The sequence below is a fragment of the Monopterus albus genome, unplaced genomic scaffold (assembly GCF_001952655.1).
Source record: "Monopterus albus unplaced genomic scaffold, M_albus_1.0 scaffold94.1, whole genome shotgun sequence".
Lineage (NCBI taxonomy): Eukaryota > Metazoa > Chordata > Actinopteri > Synbranchiformes > Synbranchidae > Monopterus > Monopterus albus.
In genome coordinates, this window is record NW_018127974.1 from 171,379 (window position 1) to 193,719 (window position 22,341).

General features: G+C 40.2%; 1 protein-coding gene across 10 annotated transcripts in view; it reads right to left on the reverse strand.

The window, feature by feature from the left end:
* kiaa1109 (KIAA1109 ortholog) overlaps positions 1-22,341 on the reverse strand; it is an 80,954-nt gene that overhangs the window by 20,036 nt on the left and 38,577 nt on the right. For 2 of the 10 annotated variants that reach the window (XM_020608711.1, XM_020608705.1), the window contains exons 40-70: positions 21,581-21,731; positions 21,235-21,387; positions 20,769-21,009; positions 20,412-20,560; positions 19,932-20,163; positions 18,765-18,914; positions 17,459-17,643; positions 17,012-17,187; positions 16,255-16,840; positions 14,972-15,170; positions 13,177-13,440; positions 12,762-12,855; positions 11,706-11,756; positions 10,894-11,100; positions 9,987-10,225; positions 9,483-9,727; positions 9,277-9,382; positions 8,593-8,690; positions 8,248-8,436; positions 7,865-8,033; positions 7,141-7,352; positions 6,255-6,338; positions 5,143-5,341; positions 4,809-4,868; positions 4,415-4,641; positions 3,443-3,619; positions 2,729-2,859; positions 2,480-2,603; positions 2,269-2,381; positions 1,732-1,822; positions 1,330-1,389 (exon numbers count right to left, since the gene is read on the reverse strand). In XM_020608711.1, coding sequence (XP_020464367.1) covers positions 1,330-1,389; positions 1,732-1,822; positions 2,269-2,381; positions 2,480-2,603; positions 2,729-2,859; positions 3,443-3,619; positions 4,415-4,641; positions 4,809-4,868; positions 5,143-5,341; positions 6,255-6,338; positions 7,141-7,352; positions 7,865-8,033; positions 8,248-8,436; positions 8,593-8,690; positions 9,277-9,382; positions 9,483-9,727; positions 9,987-10,225; positions 10,894-11,100; positions 11,706-11,756; positions 12,762-12,855; positions 13,177-13,440; positions 14,972-15,170; positions 16,255-16,840; positions 17,012-17,187; positions 17,459-17,643; positions 18,765-18,914; positions 19,932-20,163; positions 20,412-20,560; positions 20,769-21,009; positions 21,235-21,387; positions 21,581-21,731 — 5,362 coding nt within the window. The remainder of the gene's footprint in view (positions 1-1,329; positions 1,390-1,731; positions 1,823-2,268; positions 2,382-2,479; positions 2,604-2,728; positions 2,860-3,442; positions 3,620-4,414; positions 4,642-4,808; positions 4,869-5,142; positions 5,342-6,254; positions 6,339-7,140; positions 7,353-7,864; positions 8,034-8,247; positions 8,437-8,592; positions 8,691-9,276; positions 9,383-9,482; positions 9,728-9,986; positions 10,226-10,893; positions 11,101-11,705; positions 11,757-12,761; positions 12,856-13,176; positions 13,441-14,971; positions 15,171-16,254; positions 16,841-17,011; positions 17,188-17,458; positions 17,644-18,764; positions 18,915-19,931; positions 20,164-20,411; positions 20,561-20,768; positions 21,010-21,234; positions 21,388-21,580; positions 21,732-22,341) is intronic. The other 8 variants (XM_020608713.1, XM_020608709.1, XM_020608706.1 and 5 more) reach the window with 7 other exon arrangements.

A 22,341-nucleotide genomic window follows, 5' to 3' on the forward strand; every position in this document is an offset into this window, starting at 1 on the left:
CTGAAAAAGTTTGGCAACTGCATCTGGAATAAACCTAGACTTAGGATCTGTTCCAGGGTCCGCTCAACAATAGTGTTTAGCTTTCGGTTTTTTTCACTGTTCATCTGTTATTTTTACGGCAACAATCTCATAACAGACATACAAGTGTATGGCCAGTAGACAAGGCAGGGAGTTAATGCCAGAGGGTTTGTGAGTGAATCAAACTCTGCCATAAAGTCTAAAGTCTGGGTCTGCCATCATTATTGTTATTGGTAACATCATGTAGTAACATGATGTTGCCATCATTATTGTTATTGGTAACATCATGTAGTAACATGGTTTCCACAAAGACTCGCAACTCTGTCAACTGCTCCCTTTTAAAAAAGAATCGTGAAGTCAAAAACATTTTATATTTGAATATTTAAGCCAAAGCATGCAATTGTTGCTGGAGTTTTACTCTCTTCAGTTTGTTTTTCCTCACCTATGCACCTTGGCAGAGGGTGAAGTTGTGCCAGAGGTTTTTGCTTTGCCTGTTACCTGTTGACTGTTCATGAACTTCTTTTTACTTTACTTTCTCTTTACTTTACTTTCATACACTGATATTTGACATGGGTCCTTTGAACTAATGTTCATCTACAAACTTACCCTCAACTGGTATTTTATGTGATATTCTGACACTGTTAGGTGTGAGAGAAGACCTACAATAGGTGACAGACTGTGGTTCAGAGGATAGCCATGCATAGTTACAAATTAGTCAACATATTCAGGTTGAAGGAAAGTGGATTTGGGTATTTATGCAGTTTCAAGACAGGATGACAATGTGCAACTCCATAATCAATTAAGCAGCATTCCATAAACCATATACTCATCTAGAGGTGAGTTATTGTTGATTATGCAGGGCAAATTATTTTCTGAAAACATGCTTGTGTGCTTAGCTAAATAAAAATCTCAGACAAATTAGTATCCTACCTACAATATCTCTGTGGCTGATGGAATACCACTGCATTTTCACCCTCAGACAAGTAATAAAGACCGGAACATCAATTTTAATTTGGTGTCACATAGAAAGATCAATGTTGGTCATCTCTGAACCAGGAACAAAACATAATATTATTAGGGACACAGAGCAGAATAATACTATTTGGTCCTAAAAATGAACACAGTGTTGTTCAATATAACATTGTTGCACACACCATCTTTATATCTGGAGCTCAAATTTTATCATCCTGTTTTGATTTTGCATTTAAAATCCTATCAGCATTGTCAATACAATCCCAGAGAGGAAGAAACAGAAGTATTTGCTATTGTTGGTGAGATATTTTAATCTTTTTATTCGTTTGATCCATATACCTTGAACACCACTCTGGGACTGACAGGTGCAACTGCAGAATCCAGGGTCTGATTATTAATCTTCAGTTGAAAAGAACAATTATTAAAAAGGAGCTCATCCAAAGCAGAATGGTCCCTCCCTTTGAACCACCTTTAAAATAAACTGTAAAACTCATAACCATATGACACTGTATGGATCACATTATCATGTAAAAGTCATGTAGAATGGAGAGCCACCACATTGACAAACACATAAAAATGGAGGATGAGATGATGGTATTTAAATTGTAAACATAAAACAGCACCAAACTAAAAATACCTACTTCTACAGTGCAATCAAGTATGGAAAAAAGCTACAGTACAGTACCACTAATATGCAAACGCTTTCTCCAATCTGTGAAAATATCTGAAGAAAAAGCTTACTGTGTCCTGGATGTTGAAAGTGACTCGGGGCCCTGGAGAGGAAGCATCCACACATATATGTGGTAACTCATCGACATCCCCTATTCTGGAGCTAAAGAGAGAGAAGTGGCATGAGAGGTACATATACAGATACGTATGTTAGATTGTGGTGCAATATAAAATCTCTTACAGTTAGTGAACTTTAGTGTACATGTACTTTTTCCTTGTTATTCATCAGATTTGTTTCCAGTTATTTTTACTAATTTATTCTACACGGGAGTTAGTGTTTCCTTTGTCAAAGGTCTCACAGCGTGTGAACTGTTTTAATATAATTTCTACAAATAATCCTTCCTCCCTCTACATTACATTCTAACCTGCAAGTCACCACATCCTCTGTGTAAAAAGGTTAATGGGAAATGTGTTTCAAAAACATACGCCACCACCAGTAGCAGCAGTGGTATGAGAAAGATAATTTAGACTGGATTGTTTACAGTAAATGCTGGATGACACGCTAGGATAATATACCAGGGGAAGTGACTACTGCTGCCCTCTAGTTACCTTTGTCTATCCATCCTCTTTAGAGGTGGTCTGCCTGCTGCTGCAGAGATGCTTTTGGAGCGGCTGTAGCTTGGTTTGTAGCCAAGACCCCACTTATCTTTTAGAGAGGCCGCCTAGTGAGACACGAGAGGCATTATTCTGTATTATGTTAAGTTGACTGTGCTTAAACACATTGCTTACTGGGGGGGAAGGTAAGCAGATGTGAATTTACCCTCATGCTGGAGCGACGCAGTTTCTTTCTGACATCTCTCCTGATGTCGTTGACAGCCACAGACTCCAGCTGCTGATAGCGCTGGATCTCCTGGTTGATGGTGCCTTCACTGGCCCCCAATTTCCTTTGGTTTCAAAGAGAGAATGAAAACAGGTTAGCGTTAAGAGGAAAGCAATGATATGCAAGGCATTCCTTCACCAGCTGGACCTTCATAAATAAAATGAATAAGTGGGTAAAAACAAATCTTACTTGAGGTCATCGATGACCTTGGCTTGTTCGTTCAGCTCTCTGATGTCCACCAGTCTCTTGTTGAACTTCCTCCCTCTAGCGTCAATGACCTGGTTCCCCATCATCATCTGCCGTCTGGGATCAATGGTCTCCTGTTGATTTAAAGCCGACAAGTTTTATTTGGTAAAACTAGTGATAAAATGAAACAAATCTACTGATTAACCCCCAAAACAATTTTTTTTTCTGAAAAAGAGGTTTGTTTCCACCAGGGAGCTGCTGTAAATAAGAGTGCATCCTTCCCAATTGGTCTGATTAAAACATATTCTGATTATGATTCAAACACAACTGTTATATATAGCTCAATCCACACACCACGGACAATAAAACACAAAATGTCAAATAAGACAGGAGACACCACCACCACTACCATCACCACTCCACTCACAGTGAAAGAGGAGAAAATAATATCCTATTGCCACAGGGAATTGAGTATCACAATTTAATTATTTTCACCCATCAGTGAAGCTTAATGAGCAGGGCAGTGGAAGCAGTGAAAATGCTAAGCAACATTGTTCTCCTTATTCATGTTATTTGGATAAGGAATAAAACAGCATGCTCAGCATTTTAGAATGCACAACCTCCAACTGTTAACTGTAGGTGACTGCAATGTAACGCCACTTTGCATGTGATTTTGTCAGCCCAGAGAAGAGTTTATCACTGTGGGTCGCTACATACACAGGCCCAGGAGAGGGGTCTTTGGGGCCTGGCACTGCCTGCTCGGAGGCGAGGCGATGCATAGTTTAAGTCGTCAGCTGGGACAGATACACTCTCAGGCCTGGGGCTGAAGCCCAGGATGCGGTTTACCAGACGTTTCCTTAAGGTCAGCCGAGGGCTGAACAGGATCTCTGGACTCTGTAAACAATGGCAGGGACAGGTGGAAGAATGGACGACTTGTGTCAGACTTTACCTTCTGGAGCTGTAAGGTAAGCCAGGCAGGAGCTCTTCAAATGTATTCATGAAATATTAATGCAATAAATCAACATTTTAAAAACAGTTGTAATTTGTTTTCTTGCAAAGAGTCTGATGAAAACACTGATAGCACTCTCAGTGTTAACTACATTAAATATGAAGCTGGAGCCAACAGCTGGTTAGCTTAGCTTAGCAAAAAGACTAAACTGGAAACAGCTTGCCTGGGTTTGTAGAGCTAGACTGATAAACCGGTCAGGATAATATTTTCACTCCAAGAAATCACTGTGCCCAGCAACAAATACAAATAACCACCAGTAAAGGTATAAATGATCACAGAAAGCAGATTTTATTGCCTTTGGATGAGACAGGTTGTCTCTTTCCAGTCTTATACTAAGCTAAGCTAAATCTCCTGGCTCCAGCATAACTATGTACTCTCATCTAACACTCAGCAATAAAGAGAGAAAGCACATTTCCCAAAACACTGAACTATTCTTTTAACACTTGACAGCTACCAGCAATAAGCTCAGCAGCTCAAGTTCACTACCTATGTTCAGTGTTCTTCTTTTACAACTGTTGAGTCTAAAGATATTGATTGCACTTATGAGAGCTTATTAGAATCACAAAACAAAACATCCGATCTACTGTGTCATTACAACAGATTTAAATTTACTGTTGTGGAAAGGGAGTACCAACTAGACTAAAGCTACTGTAGGATGTACATGCTCAATACTGACTGACCATGTGGATGGTGGGTGACATGGTATCTGTTTCATCCTCATCTGAAAGGTCCGCCATGTTGACAGAGTTCAGGTCACCGATGTCGTCTGTGTCTTCCTCGCCTGTCAGTGATGTCAGGGTGTTGCCTAGAGCATTGAGGCGTTTGCCAATGTTGGGGTCCATGTGTACATCGATACCGCACATTTTCCAAAAAACATTCAGAGTCCAGGTACCAGCACTACTGCTCTCTGTTTTGAGGAGGAAGATGCCAGAAGGAAGAGGAAAGCAAAAGTAACAGAGGATGTGAAAGAAATTAATTCAAAATTAAACTTTCAGACAGTAGTCTCACACTCATTGTGCAGCTCTAGGCTGTGATCCATATTTTATGGACTAGAGCTTAGTTACAAGAACTTGCCTGCAGAGGGTTGCCCTGTAGTTCTGGAACATACTTCATATGTACCATCAGGGACTACACCTGTATACAGAGCACATACACACACAGAAAACAACCATAACTATTTCAGAGATGCTGCATGAACAAAATAAATAAATGAAATTTAAAAAAGTTCACATAAGAATTCTTTTTACCTACTGAAATAAGATTATAAATCACATGATAACAGGCCCAGATAATAAACTGTTCAAAATCTTCTCTATTTTATGCCTAACACACTGGCATCTCTGGAAAGGAACTAAATTAATCTCTTTTTACTTATTTGTGTTTAAATTCCATATAATGCATCACTCACAAGCATTCATGACCAGATCCCCCCGGATTTCAGGCTTCCAGTCGTCCCAGGTGGTCTCGAAGCCCTCGGCGAAGCGGATACAGAAATTCTTGAAGTGCCCTTTGCTCACAAGGGATTCAGAGGAGCAGGCAATGATCAGTGTGCTCTCGATGGTCAGGACCAGAGCCGAGCCAGTATCAAAATCTATGCTGTGGTTTGCCTGGTAGAGGGTCAAGCAGAGGGGTTACCCAGGCCTCAAGTGACAGAGGATTACATGGAAAAAGAAGCCACTTCCAGGTGTTAGGAGAAGGCAGAGAAAGCTGATTACATTTCACTCTGCTGCACTCTATAGCCACTTTATCAATTAAATACCATTTTAAATAGTCGTTATTCATTTCAACGAACATGAAAATACCATGGAAGATTACATCTCATCACTGAATTTTTGCAAACTAATTATGTTGTCTATAAAATCTATAAATGACAAACTATTAATCAGGAATGCTCCCATAAATACACTACAAGTTAAGTGTTACCAAGCTTTTCACTTTGTTAGATTGTGTTTAATTGCAGACTGGAAAAGTTGTCCATGTAACTGGAAGTAGAATTAGCTCTGCACTGGTCCTAAATAAATAAGTAAGCAAAAGCACAAGCACATTAATCTTCTGACCCTCTAGTTAATTATCATCATCATTTGGACACAAATCAGATCACAATTTTAGAGCAATTACTGTAGGAATCCCAGGTAATTTCTTAGCATTGACATGCTTTTTCTTATAAGAACAAACACTACAGAACCTGCCACGTGCACCATTAAACTCTTCTGCATTGTGTAACATTTCACAGCAGTCTCCTAAACATTATTTCCATATTAGCAACAGGTAAGAACCCAAACACTCCAAGTGGCATAACATAATTTTACTACACACCCCAAACACTATACAAGCTTTGTTAGTTGCTACGCCAGCTTTGCAGATGTTATTGAATCATCCCAAAGTGATGCGATCTGATATCTTATACACAAGAACACTTGTGATGCAGTGTATTTGCGGCATGGAAATGTACTGATCACAGTAAGTCAGTCATTGTCCCACAACAAGCCATCACAAGAGATATAATAAATTGCAGGTTACTTTTTGTGCATTTTTTTGCCGGCCTACTGATGTGCTGGCCTCAGCTTCAGAGTTGATGCCCTCCGTAACTGGTACATGTCCTCTCTATGGAAATAAGTGTAACATAAAAGCTGGTATTTCTCTTCTCTGGGGACTTACTATAAGTATATCAAGACAACTGGTATGGACCATTCAATGATATCTAGTGTTTCCCCTTAGATATGTTCTACTACTTTATAGGGTTGGTAATGTTCATCTTTTATACAAATCAAAACAATAACATTTCCAATGTTGTGAAAAATATGACTTTTTAACACTATAAACACATATAGATGGCTGGCATAGTGTACAGAAACATCTGTGCCGAGTACAGGCTGGAAGTCCCAAAGTGAAATTATTAAATTTAAATTATTATTACTACATACAGACATGGACAAAATTGTTGGTACCCTTCTGTTAAACAAAGAGAAACTCACAATGGTCACTGAAATAATGTGAAACTGACAAAAGTAATAATAAATAAAAATTTACTGAAAATTAAGTAATGACAATCCGTCATTGCTTTTGAATTGTGTTTCAATAGAAGCATTTAAAAAAAAAACTAACTAATGAAACAGGCCTGGACAAAAATGATGGTACCCCTAGAAAGGATTGAAAATAATTTGACCATAGAGACATGTTAAACTAAACTGTGTCCTCTAATTAGCACCACAGGTGTTTTCAAACTTGTAATCAGTCAGTCTGCCTATTTAGAGGGTGAAAAGTAGCAAGGGCAATGAGTGTGGGCACCCCTGGATAACAATATATGAACTTGAACATCTATGCCCAGAGGTTTATATGTAAAAATGTCACCGGTATACAATATATACAATAATGACCATCAAAACAAACAAACATAGCAGGGTACCTGGGATGTGCTGGTGATGGGCAGGCAGATGCCGAGGTCATTGACAGTCAGCTGTAGGAAGAGGGTGCTGAAGGCCTGAGCTGAGGTCTGCTGAATGCCAGGCAGCTTGTCCACCACCTCTTTTGTGGCCATGTGGATGTCCTTGTTGAGGGCCATGCGCTGCTCATTCCAGTTGTCATATGCTGCTTTGTAATTCAGCCAGAAGAGCACAGCTGCAAGATAGCACCCATGTGGGCAGAAGAATGTAGAATTAGCTCCTGAATGTCTTTTGTACACATAGCTTTAGGATCAGAAATGTCAAGGAAGTAACAAGCCATACAAGGTTCTGATTAGTTTGCCGTGTGTGAAAATCAGGTGGTGTTCCAACACAGACACATCCCTTTTTAACAGCCAGTATTAAAAGGCGGTTTCCCACAAAAAAAAAAAATGGAGCAGGACAAACGTTTATCACAAATTTGGGTTGGTTTCCCTTTCTTTTAGTTAGATCACTTAATTTTGATTAAAACAATTAGTTTATGAACATTTATCCAAAAAAGTGAGCACCAAAGGTACAGTAATCTATTATCTGTTGTTACTGTATTCTGTTAGCCTCAGAGAATGATGATTAACATTGGTGAGACCATGGGGTGGCATAAATTGATTGCTTAATCTAATTTATTAAGATACAAATGAGCAGTTTTAACATTTGGTATTAGATATAATGTAGAGAAAAAGTAAACCAAACCTCTGTCAAATGCTACTGGCTGGGCAAAAACAATTGGCCTGTTGAGTGTGATGAGAACAGCCTCCTTGTCTGAGGAGCCACTGATCTCCTCCTGCAGAGCATTCCTCAGACCAATCCGAGTTCGAAAGTACGCCACCTGGTGGAAATCCGAGCCAGCTTCTTCATATACCTGTAATGTAAGAGAGAGAAAAGGTGTTAGTGATCTGCTATAATTAAGTACAATGTGTTTTACTTCACATTACATATTATACGTTATCTGTTATTATATTTTGTTTGTTTGTTTCTAACCACTACAGCAACAAAACTTGAAAAGTGTGGACTGTATCTGGAGTAAGACACCCTGCATGCAACACTTATTTCATCAGTACAAAGCTGATCTGTACCTGGTGCTTGACTATCTGTCCCAGGGCCAGGTTGAGATCTACTTGACATTTCCCAAACAGTTTTAGGTAGCTGCTGCTGCCACCAGGTTGAGGCTTGCACTGGATCCTGTTGGATAGCTCCAGCTCAATCAAACCAGTCTCAAAGCGCACAGCTCGCATTGACGGAGTGGTAGCTGTCATCTGAATACCCTGTGAACAAGGAACATTCAGAAAATTCCTCAAACTGACATTCAAAACACAACAAACATCTTTTTGAAACCCTTTATTAGTTTTATCACTTAAGACACAAAGTGTGGATCTTAAACTCTTCATCTAGTGTGCATTTTTCTACTGAACATGAAATACCTTGAACATGAGGCTGAGAGAATAAAGCAGGATTTTTGGCTTGTCTGCATCTGTTGAAGTGTCATGCTCATTCCACAGTGGGATGGGCTGCTCTCCTCCTGCAATCACAGAAAACGTGCAAGTCAACCTCCCAAATTCACTCAGACTGTTTGGAGTTGCTACATAACGTGATCTAGTGGTACTATGTTTCTCTGTGCTAGTGTCTGTACCTGAACATGTGTAGCTTTTACAAGTGTCCTACTGCAACTACATTTACAGGCTCCCTGATGTGAATACTTGACAAATACTCAGCAAAAGGCTTCATAATTATTCCTTACCCTAAAATGGCATAAAATTCCCAGTTCTCTCTCTCTCTGTTGAGCAAATACATCATGTTAAACAAATTACTATCAAAGCTGTTGCGGAAATGAACAGGACTAGAGGTTTGCCTGTGACCCTGGGCATTTTTTTTGGGTAAAAATGATTTTTTTTTCAGTGGGTTAATCTGCACCTGCAGGCCATAGAATACTGTGGGGAACCACTGAGATTTAAAATCAGCTCAACTTTATTGATCTCAAAGGAATACTGGGCCATCACAGCCGTAAAGAAAGCAATATGGTTTTGTAAGTTCTACAGATATGTGTAGGTTTCATCTTAGAATTTGTAAATTTAAGTAAATGTGTGTGTTGGTCTTTGGTTCAGTACCTGACACCTTCTGAATGACCTCATTGACCTCCTTCATGAAAACCTTCTGCAAGAAGACCAGGTGGTTGAGCAGGTCTGTGGTCAGGTTGTGCTCAAATGAACCAATCTGCACATCAGAGAGGAAAAGTTCATGATCCACCTTGGAATTAAATAAAAAAAATTGCCCTGTAATACTAATGTGAAATGTCCCAATAGGATTAGGTCACCTCAGCCACACAGCGTAGGTAGTTGCCTTGTAGGTAGTTTCCTTGCTTTGATGAAAAGTCATCTGGTGCCCAGCCCTGATCTGAGTGGTTCTCATGGTCCTCCATGATGTACTCTCCTGACATGGTGACTGGAGGAAGGGTAAGGCTGGCTGATGGTGGCATGGTGGACATGTCCACTGGGGACACCTTTGATTGGAAGCAAAGCTTGTGGTTTGGCAACTCAAAGGTGAAACTGGTTTGTGCCCCTAAATGAAGGGAACAAACAGAATATTACTACTTGTTCTATGGCAGGAATTAAATAAGGCTCAACATTGATATTAACAACAGACAAGGCTAAAAGGTTATTTTTTTAGTTTTTACAATAAAACATTTGTAGAATTCAAAACCCACTGGGAGAAAAAGGTGGATGTTGCTGAAGCACAAAGGAAGGTGAAAAGCCATACTGGAATAATGGAAGGTTTTTTACAAAACGGAAATCAATGTCAGATGTCTTTTCACAAACACCTGTCATGCCATGGCTCTTCATGCGACCCATTTTGTACTCGGCTTTCAGAGAGGGCAGTAGGGCAGCCCCGAAGGTGATGCCATCCATCATGGCGCTGAACTTGAGGACAATGGGCTTCTTCTCCAGGCCTTCGGGAAGCTGAGGGAACTCATTGGCCTCTACAGGGGTCTGATTGATGCTAGATGCCTTGTCAGTGTTGGGTTGTGGGGTGGGGGTCTCCTCCCTGTTAGGAGGTTGACTGCAGGAGGAGGAAAAACATTTACTCATTCAGTTAGGATTTTTGATTATCTTTTTACAGTATATGGTGTCTTTAAATGTGTGAACAAAGTATACCATCAAAAAATTATATATGGTTAATGGATGGACTGGACTTAGAATCCAATACCTCAAATATTTCATCACATCACATTAATCCCAAACATCTGGACCAAACTGTTATTAAAATATGAACTGAAACAATGTGCTACTGCTTTAAGTTATGTGTGTGTTATTATGCAGAGCTTTGCAAATACTTGCTTATATTCCAGTGCATATCAACCTAGGTTGTTTGTTGTTATTCTGTGCAAAACTACCTGTACAACTCTATAAATATATTACCAGAGTAACAGAGTATTACCATGGAAACAGATGACTCACAAGCTTTGAAATTAGTTACAGTAACTGGCAACAGTGGGGATATTCTGTAGTGTCCTGTTACTGATGTAGATGAATAACTTTGTATGAGGATCTTATTATGGACAGATTACAGTCTAATAAAGGAAAATGACTGCCAGATCTTTTGAGAATTTTAAATATAATTACAAGGGTACATTAAAACACTGTAGCTACAGTTTAGTCTCTCATTTATCTTCAAGACTAAAATGGGTCTTTATTTTAAAAAAGAAAAGACAAATTAGGTGGACATACACGTTGGAGGGTTGGCGTATGAGGTCAGATATCTGTTTGGAGAGCTGGTGGGAGCTGCGGACCATCATGCTGTGCAAAGTAGCTGGGTGCTGGGGGATGTTGATTATGATGGCGCCCACTTTCAGAACAGCTGCGTTATTGGTCTTGAGTCCTCGCTGGGCGCTGTACAAGGCCTGAGACTTGGCGATGTTGCATTTGACCACCGTTCTGAAACAGAGAGAGAACTGGAATGAACCAAAACACTAAGAGTGTTTTTGTTTTTTTTTTTAAACGAGGTGATACAGAAATATAAATGAATGTGCAGCTTAAATGGAATTACTGAGAGGACATCAAACAGTGAAATGTCATGCAGCATCAGGACAACATTCAGTTTTCTGGGCACAGACAGAATGAGCAATCATGACAACACGTGTTCCATTATGAATGAATAAAGCAATGAATTATGCACTATGGCAGCTGAATTCATGCTATCTTATGTGGACAAAAGATTCTCATCCTGGTGTTTGTAGCAAATTGCTCATCCATTTTAGGTGGCTTACGGTTATGCTGATCAACAGAAAGTGAAATATCACACAGGTTATAATAAACTTCAGCATTTGGCCAAATTTCTGCTTTCACAAAATGAACTGGATCAGTTACTCTTAGGTCTTGGGTTAACCAATGAAAGTGGCTTCCCTCATACACACAGGTGACATCTGAACAAGGAGTGAAACTAGTCAATGGAAATAAATATGGCAGACTGTTTATGGACAATGGATAATTAGGGTAGCTGCATTATGCATGCAGGCCCTAAATGGGAAGTAATAACATACAGAAACTCTTGTTTAGCTGTGCTGGTGGGAGATGTCGGGAAATCCTCCAGTCTATGCAAGTGGTTGGAAGAGGAAGCAAAAGAAATTAAGGGGAAAAAAAGCAAAAGACCAGAAAAAGTGTGAAACAGTTTGAGATACTATAAAGTGGGAACACAATGTTTTAAATATAAGGCACTTCAAATGGCTGACCACATTTTAGATGCTGAAGTTCCATTTATGATGACACATTTTTGGAAAAACAGAGTAGTTAAAAACCTTAGGGTACACTCATATTCAAATCTACAACAGGATAAAGTGGGCAAAAAGTGGCTCTAAGGGTTCTAAATTCTCGCTTAAGCCATTGTTTGAGCAGCACTGCAATCATTCTTTCTTGGCAATTTTAAACATCAGCATCAACTACAAAGTGACAAGTTGCTGGCATACACAAATTTAAACACATGGGCACAGTTTGCAGCATACAGTATTAGGTTTCAGTTTTATTTTCTCAGCAGGAGGATCTGTTAGAGATGTAAAAACACACTGAAGCAACAGTATAAGAAAGTGAATCAAAGCAGTGTGGAGATGCATCAACCTGTCTGAATGAAAGACTAAAAGACTTATAGATTAGAGAAGTTATAGCTGGCAGTAAAAAAAAACACAATGTTGTTAAAATTACCTGACTGGAAAAGATGCTGCTGAACACACTGCACCCACTTTTTTGTTTAAATGTGACATCAGAGCTGCCATGTGCATGCTATGTTGTTGTATTAGCATTTGTTCAGAACAAGGTATTCTTCTTTGAGTCCACTTACTATATTGGTATCACTGAGTATTTTTAAAAAAATAAATATCCATTTGTAATAAGCTGTAATAATTATGAAGTTCTATACAATTGCAAGCACAGAGAAAATTAAATAAACATTCCCTCTGATAACACTAAATACTCAAAGAACGAGACTTTATAGATTGGTTGTAATTACGAAACTGCAATTCATAAACAAATTTTTAACAAATCTGGACGGGAAACATTACTGCACACAACAAAAGTACAATCAACAAATAAGATTTTGTACATACTGGATGTCAGGAATTATGCCCTCCAGCAGAACAATGTTTACCCCTCCTATGTGAGCTGATGCACATGTCTCGGTCATTTTTTGGTGCAGGATATCTGTGGACACATAACACAAGAAAATCACCAGTGTGTAAAAACCTAGCTTGCAAGATTTACTTGCAATGATTATATACAAGTTTTCAATTATATTTTGTGTATACAATCACTCATTAAACAGAAGGCTCTATTTTCCTTAAAGAGAAGAAGATTCAGGTCAAAAGCTGCAAATGCTTAAAACTAAAGAAAAATGTTATTTCAGAAGAAATTTTATGGCCAAATATTGTGATAATCAATTAATCATTCGAGTAATTTTTGCAATAAAAACACCAGTCATTTGATGGTTTCAAATTTTCAGTTGTGAGAATATGCTGTTCCCACCTTTCATCTTCTCCTTCAGGGTGAAACTTCCATGAATTTTCTTCAGCTCAGCCTCCATGGTCAGACCGCCGATGTCTGCCTCCAGGTGGGTGCGATTCACCATGCCGATGCCGAACACTATAAGCGTAACGTGCTGCGGCTCAGAGCTCACCAGACTACGCCGCCTTCCACCTGCACCTGGCGGCTTGTTGGGCGTGGTGGGGTCCTGCTGCTCATTCTCAAAGATCACTTTACAGAGCGGCTCTGAGGGCCGACGGCCACTTTCTGCAGAAAGTAGGAGACATGTAGGAGAGCCGCTGTCTGGTTATACAGAGACTAGATGTTATTTGTGGGAAACAAGTTTCATACATCATGATACAATGTTGTTGAATTGCAGATTTAAAACATGGCAAAATTCCTTCTGACTGATCTATATTTGTCTTGTGACAACTGCAACATAAATTTAAAGAGGACTGAGCAAAATTATAGTCGCTAATGACCCAATACTTTAAACAAACCTCGGTAAAACCTAATACAGTGGAACCTCGGTTTTTGTAATTAATCTGTTCGAAAAAGTCCGACGAAAACCGAATTGTATGAAAACTGGAGCAATAGTTCCCATAAGAAATAATGTAAATCCAATTAATCCGTTCCAGACACTCAACAATATTAACAAAAAATACATTTTTTTAGAGAACAACTATATTTATAGAGAATAACTATATTTTTACATACAGAAAACAGTGAGAAATAAATATAAATGACTAGTGAAATGGATTAACATTTGACATCACTTTCACCTTTACTGAAGACTCTGTTTGGCGTATGGAAGACGGCGAGGAGGGGAGAGGGAGGAGGAGACGTTATTGTTTGGAAGGGGAATCCCCCTCCATAAGGACTTCATGTATCAAGGCCCTATCGGGGGTTACTTCCCTTCACTAATTTCTTCAGGGAAACGAGTGGCCGAGTCACGCGAGCAGGAGGATGAGTTTGGTACGGACTAATGAAAAAAAACCGACCAATCAACTTTATGAAAACCAAGCGGATGTATGAAAACTGGGACAAAATTTTGACAAAAAAAGTCGTCGAAAACCGAATCGTACAAGAAGTAGGGCTTACGAAAACCGAGGCTCCACTAGACAGGAATAATCTGACGAGAAATAAATGAATAATACAGCAAATGAAACCATTACATATGACCAAAACTGTGTGCAATGGTAAATGGACTGTATTTATATAGCACATATTTCACAGTGTGTAACACTGGCCAAAGCACTTTACAGGAGATCATACACATTCACCCATTCACACACACACGACGAGAGGCTGCTGCACACTGGCGCCAGTCAAACCACCGCTAGCAATTTGGGGTTCAGTGTCTTGCTCAGGGACACTTAGGCATGCGGGGAGACCGGGAGTCGAACCACCAACTTGCTGGTCAGAAGACGACTGCCCTACCTCGTAAGCCACAGCCACCCAACAGATGGTAATTGTGTAATTATCACATTACATACTTAAAAATGAATGAAATAAACTAACTACTGTAACAGTGAGCAAAAACAGTACCTCAATAAAGTAACTTTTGTACACCTTTTCCATACTGTATGTCCAGAATCAAAAAATGTGCAATGTATGGAATATGAATGAAAATAACAAAAACATGTAATATGCAAAGTAAAAGAAATAGAGGTAAGACAGCAAAATGTGCATGAAGATATTGTGCATATAATGTGTGGAAAGAAGGTATGGAAGGCAAAAATGGAAAGTGAACCTGAAAGCCAGTGCAGGGGTGTGACTGTTGGAAACTGAGTCCCACCTGGAAGGCAGTTCTCTGGGGAGCTTTTCTCCAGTATGCCAGAGGGATCAGAGATGAGGGAGTAGAAGTTGAGCAGCTTGTACATGTTCTGCCAACATTCTGCTGATGGCTCACTCTGCTCTGACACTGTGATGGAGTCAGAGTCGTCCATCTGGATTGCCATGTGGTCCGCAACGTCACGAGAGCCTTTCCTTGACACCTGAAGATGTGACACAATATTCCACATTATGAAACAACTCCAAATGGCACAATATGCATAATGGGGCTGAAGGATATACAAACACTGCAGACTTCTTTCTTCATTTATTTCCTTACTGTTAATACTATTACAAGTTGCAAAGATAACAGATACTTATGAAGTGAACTTTAGTTTACAGGAAGGTAGCTCAGTCATCTGAAGAGACCTGGAATATATACATATTCTAAATCTGCCAGGAGTCTCTCTGATACATCTTTTACTTTAATGAAAATCTCTTCTTTTTTAACAAAAAAAAAAAGCCGTTTAGCCTCTCATTGTTTGAAACTAATGATCTCACTGCCAAGGAAAAATTAACTTGCCTTGTAATAACTATCGAGCCAGAGAGATTCACAGAAAAGATTCTATTACATTCAAGTTCTGCCTCAACAGATTACACTGTGCCTCGGGGAATGGTGCCTGTTCAGAGAAATTATCTACTGGCTCCCTCTAGGGTTTGTGTTTGGAAAATGTTAGTTTCACAATGAACTTTGTGATGTTATTGATCATTGTTAAAAGGCTGGACAGGTGTGCTACTAAACAATACTATAGAGACCTTTTAACGCTATTAGAGCAAGCTCATACATGAAAACTTCAAGGAGGTACTGGCTGTTGTGAAGGCAAAATATAAAGTTTGAAACAGTTGGCAGTGGGTGTTGAGAGTAGAAAATCTATGGACCTTTTCAACAAAACATTAATATTCTGAATAAGTTCCAGGTTTACTTTCTGTTGCAGCATTTTTCAGTATCTGATGATAAACAAACTTGGAAGCATTTAGATTATTAATGGTGTCAATGTAATGTCATTATAGCACTTCTCTGTCCATTTACAGACTCTTTTCTCATTTAGTTTTATTGCTTTTGCCATTATGTGTGATGTGCATTTAACCAGTGTTTTTTGTCAGTTTTCAAAAATGCTACATAGATAATAGCTGTCTCTCCTAACAGTCATTTCCATGTCTCACTATGGGGTACACACCCCTTGTTTATCTCATGCTACTCAGAGAACCAGGGTTGTGTATGTGCAAATAACATAAACATAGCGTTACCTTGGAGGTACGCCGCTCTGAACGTCCAATGGAGCTGCGCCCTCGTGGCTCTCGTCTCCCCAGAGTGTCCATGCCTGATGGAGGTCCATTAGGTGGTAGACCTCCACTAATACCTGCTCCACCTGCACTCGCTCCTCCCATCCCTCTCTTGCTCTTCAGGGTTTGGGTTCCACTGCGTCCTGCTCCGTTCAAGCTGCCCCGAGAGCTGCGGCTGAAGTCTGACGACCTGAAATGGCGGTATGGCCGAGCCTTGAAGGTAGGTGTTGGGGAGGCTGAGCCGGCAGTGTAGCGGCTCAACTTGATATCGGTCTGTGTGGCTTTGATGTCATCAATCATGGTGCTGAACTGGTGGATGAGGCGCACCAGGGCCATGTCCACACGCTGGCTGATGGCCTGGCAGGCTGTAGTGAAATCACAGTGGAATGTGTTGTAGTGGCGGCGGTTGAGGTCGTGAAAGGAAAGCGGGGCTGCGGTAGGGCCCTGTGGAGCGTTAGTCGATTTCTCCATCACCACTGCATTCAGGCTGAAGGTGTCAATTAGTAGTGCGGGCTTGAACTCAAGTGGTAGGAGGTTCACCATGCCTTGTCTATACATAAAGGGCAGACAGACTGAGGGTCATGTATGCATCTCCCATACATTCCTTACTTCCTTTACAAAACAAAAACATATTAAAAATCAAGGAAAAAGAACAAAAATGAACTTCCTAATCATTTTTACTGCTGCAATATTGGCAGACTGTGGTTCAGGTTTACTTTACCTTCTGGATCGTTTCTTTTTGCGCTCTTTGGAGGTGTCAGAATCGACAATATCTGCTCTGAGACACTTGAGGTTGCCAGAAAAAGACAGGTGCTCTCCAAAATACATCTTGTAACTAAGAGGGGTGGTGTCTTGAGCTTGGATGCCTGCGTAGCTCAGCAAAGGCTTGAAAACAACCTGAAGGGTGGAACGGATATTATCAAAGCACAGAATGGAAACCATTTTTTGTAAGGGTTATGTTTTAACTGAACTATGAGCCTTGAATCTCTGAATAGTGTCACCCACGATAAATAGCCTTATAGTGACTAAGCCAAATTTAAAACAACAAACTTGTATGTTTTCATACTTACTGAGCTGCAGACATCATGTAAATTGCCTGCATAATAAAAATTTTGAAAACACAGAAACTGAACAAGTGAGCAAAAGGTGAACATATTATTGACAGCACCTGAGCATCTGCCAGTTGAACAGCAGCTGGACACTGGTTGCCCTCCTCAATATTGACCAGGTCGTCCTGGCTTGTGCTATGCTGAGAATGCTGGGAGTGGGTCCCATCTACAGTGTTCTGGTCGCTGGTCAGCACTGTGTTGAAGTCTGATGCTGAGGGAATTGTGGGCAGGTTACACATCCCGCCTGAGGTTATGGATGAGAAGTTTGGGATACAGTTCTACAATTAGTGGCTGTAAGACAAGGGAGGTCCACTGAGCTAATGTTGTTTCCCTGCCAGAATAAGTTCTCACCAGAGCACATGAGCAGTGGCAGTATGTGACCTGAGCACGAATGAACAGCAGTGAGTGCTATAGGGTAAAACACTTAACCACTCCAGCTCCTGACAAAGTTAGAGGGAATTAAATTGAAGACACCACTCACACTACCAAAAGCGTCAGAAGAAACTTTATGACCATTTTATGCACAATTTGGGAATCTTAACAGCCACATCACATTCACTTAAACTGTGAGGAACTGCTCTGGCTAATTGGCTATGCTGTCACTGACTGACAGTTGGGTGAGTAGATAATGACAACACTTATCATCCTGGGCACAAATTCAACCATTACACACATGTAGTTGCACCCACACAAAGAGAAGTGCTCTGCTGAATTGTGAAGATGCATCCACAGTATTCAGTGACCCATGTGATCGATTCCAAATGAGGAGCTGATATTGGGTGAAAATGAAACAAATGCAGCCTGCAGCTGTTTGCAACTCCTTATACGAGTGGGAGTACAGAGGACCAGAGGGAGGTAAAGAGCAGTGTTGTAAGGGCTGAACAAAGTTTCTGTTCTTTAAACCCTGCTAGAGTTAAAATCTGATTAAAGAAAAAAATATTGCTGGAAATGGAATGGTACTCAGTATTACCCAATAACTAGAGATGCACTGATTGCAATTCTCTTGGCAGGTTTCTGATTTTTTTTTTTTCCAAGTCTGACCCATCAACTTTGATTTTGGCCGATTCTGATTTTCTTTTTAAGAACTGAAACTGACAGCATACAAAAACTTTTTTTTTTTTTTACTTTTTTAATGAAAAAAAAAGGTTCTAGGTTGAAGACATTTCACCTCTCTCATCCAAGAGGCTTCATCAGTTCTGAACTGAACTTTTTCTAAGTTTTTTTCAGCTTACTATGACCTGGATGACCGAGAATCTGCACAGACATGATTCTTTGAATAAAAATGACATTTTTATTTTTCATATGTTTTGAAAAATTGACATGGAACATGAGCCCTCATGGCAAACCCTTAGCTCAGTGTCTGACCTGTCTGTAGGCTGTTGTGTTGGGAGCGGTTGACCGGGGACTCCTGGTTTCCTGCCCCTGTCCTGTTGCCAACAGCGTTGGACATCCAGTTGTAGAAGCTGACAGAGCAGGGCTCTAACAACAGTGGGTGCTCTGTCAGCATGTCTGTCCCTAGGTTAGACCCAGAGGAGAAGACAGTGATTGAGAATTCATTGCATCATGGAACAGACTACAAATCTGGACATCACAGTTACAATTCCATTACAACTTTCACCTTGTCAAAAAAACAGAGGAAAAACATATGCACATCTAATCCATCTAAAACACAGGTACAGGACAACAACAACAAAACAAAACAAAAAAAAAGATGTCCACACACTGTACACTAACAGAAAAAGTAGCAATGACAAGCAGCTAGATTTCGACCAACAAGGTCTTTGTCAGGCAAAAACAAAAAAAAAAAAAAAAACTGTGTAAAGAGAGAATCACCTGGTGATTCCTTGATTGGTGAGGTGTGACTGCTTCTCTATTTATAGTCTGTTTTTTGATTACATACCTGACCAGGCCCAACCTTACCAGTGTACAGCATGTGGACTTGAATTTTTCATGTTTTTCTTGTCCAACTTTCATCTTGTGTCACAGAGGCACATGTGGCTAATGAAAATTTAAGCCAATTATAAGTTCATAGCTTCTAAGATGAGTTATGACAAAGACTAGGTTTGCACAGTTTTCAAGCTCTTATGCCATACACACATTCTCATTAGAAGTCATGGCCTTACAGCTCAACATAGTTTCAAAACATGTTGTTTTCATTTTCATACTGTTTTTCCCATTTAGCTTTCACTCGGTTTGGTTTATTAAACAACCAGTGCTGCATAAACATCTCAGATGTTGTATTTATAACCTTATTAAGCATGGGCTACTGCATGTTACAGAGTGAAACAAAGTAAATACCTCAAGGCACACAGACTCCACAAATTGATTCACAGTCGGCATGTGCCAAAGGAGGGATTAAGCTGTGAGACTATTTTGGGTTATTATTCACATTACTGAACGGCAGAGGTCAGAACTGCAGCAAAAGTGAAACGCAGACATTGCAATAAAACTTCACACCTGTAATAAGTGATGTCCAGAACCTTCCACACATTATAATTAGCAGCAGTGCAACACAGCAGTGAGGCGGGATACCTGTGCGAGTGAGGGAGTTGCTCTTGGCTGCGGTGGTGGCAGACGGTTCATTCTTTTGAGGCATGCCATCCAGCAGGTTGTGCAGACTCCGAAAGCTGCCTGTCAGGTTGCTCAGGAGACTCTCCTTCCTGGGGCTGTCCTTGGCTGGCAGGCCAACACGACTCACATGGGCAGGTGAGTCAGCTGCTGTGTCACCGCTGGTGTAGCTCAGTGACTGATATGGATGGGAGCCCTGGGTTTGACAAATGTACAGATGGCACTCTCTCATCATTTCCTCTGCAACTCTGATTTCTGAAGCTGTATCACTGGACAAGCAGGCTAGATTTAGGAGAACTGTACACTGCCATTTACAAGATCTGGTTTATATACAGTATGTGAGGGACATGTAGAGGATGCACATTTAAATGACCAAATGATGTCTGCATAGATATGGAAATTTATATAATGGACACATAGATAAACTAAATCTCACAGCTGTACCTTTATCCTGAGCACTGACTCGTTGTGTGTATGGGACTTGGACAGTTTCCTCATGATCTCCACTCCACTGACAGTACCAGTGTTGGCTTCCTTTGGTGGGGGACGACTGCACGCTCCCTCCAGCAACATGGTATGTTCACTCACTGTGGCTTCACAATAATTACATAAAATAAAACTCCCAGAAGAACAATATGATTGCTACAAAAGTAAAGATCCATAATCTATCGTTTATATCTACATCTTCTTTCTACTAACAAGCAGTAACAGACGTGGAGGTTAAGAGTTCTGCAGGCCATCTGTGACAACAGATGGATAGGTCAACATGATATCAACACAGTGAAAGCTATATGTTCCCACCTGCATCAAATTCAAATTCGGCTCCATCAGCGCTGGTGTCACTCTGCAGTACAGTGCCATTGTCCATGCCCAGGATCATCTCACCTTCACTCTGCTGAGGCTGTTTGGGTTTGGTAAGCTGGTTGGGCCTGATCAGACCAATAGCCTTAAAGCCCTGAGTTACCACAATGAATTTCATCCATTGTCTGGCCAAAGCTACCAGACCTTTCTTCAGAGTCACAAGGGCTGGAACCCCATCATTCTATGATGGTGAGAAGAGAAAAGAACTGTATTAATGCACCGTTTTGAACAGATAAAGGATTAATTAAATTTGTGAAGGGAAGCATAGAGCACTGATGTCCACTTACAATATTTGCCAGTTGTTTTTTTTTTTTTAACTTGGGTCCAAATGAGAACGTTTATAATTTAAGAGCTTTGTTAAATTGAAGCAAGGAAAAAATCTGAGATTCAGTGGCCTTGCACTAACCATGGTAGCCTCCTCGATGACAGAGTAGTCAGCTTGCTGCAGATAGCGGTGCAGGATGTTACAAAGCATACAGGAGGGATTCTCATGCAGGTAGCGAGCTCGTTTAGTAACACGGTTGTACTTGCTGCGGATTGGGATGTGGATGCTCTTTTTCTATTAGAAAATGAAAAAAGTGAAAAAGGTTACAAGTGTAGAGTGCATATTAAATCATTTATACTAAAGTTTGGGCTTTGGGTTTATAAGCTAATAAAAAGCTGAGGAGAGAAAATGCTACTTCATTAATAGAATAAGATAATACTAGCCACTCTTTATCAGTGATTATTTGTTTAACTATACACATGCTGACCTCAAGAGCTTCTGTCATGATGCAGCCCATAACAGCACACACACGCAGAATACCCTCCATGTCCAGTTTGCGAAGAGAAGATTTGAGCTGGTCAATGGGAACCAACCAGGCTCCAATGGCAGGCGTGGCTGTGCTGAGCAAATTCAACTGCCTATAAATACAGCAAAGTCAGAGGAGCTTTAACATTTTTCCTGCATTTTCTCCTGCTTCAAAAACAATGCTAATACCTGGAATATGTGCATTATGACATTGTCAACTAGTTTTCCTCCATTCTTGTGATGGTTAAGAATTGACTTTTCATGTTACCTTTATTCTCAGCTGCCGGCAACTGTAGGTATATGATGCACCAGTTTAGCTGAATGAAGTTACAATATAACTCAGATCCACACTACAAAACTCATAATGTACCTGCCAGTTTGATGGCCTCTGAGGCTGACAGGTCTGCATCAGCTGTAAAGTTGGCAACATCTGACAACTGTTGCCAAGGCCACACAGAAGCAGATTTTCATATAAATCTCCTCCAGCAGACAACACTGTGATATGCATGATACTATCTTACTGCCACACCACTGACAGCAAAACAACTAGCAAACAACAAGTAAACTTAATTTATTCAAAATTCCTTTACTGTCATGATATAATGTGTACAACAACATTCAAGTGCACTCGCTCACTCACTAAATAAAGCTCTATAGAAAAAGAAAAGAAAGAAACAATCAACACATACACATATACATGTAAAACAGGACTTAAAGAAATAA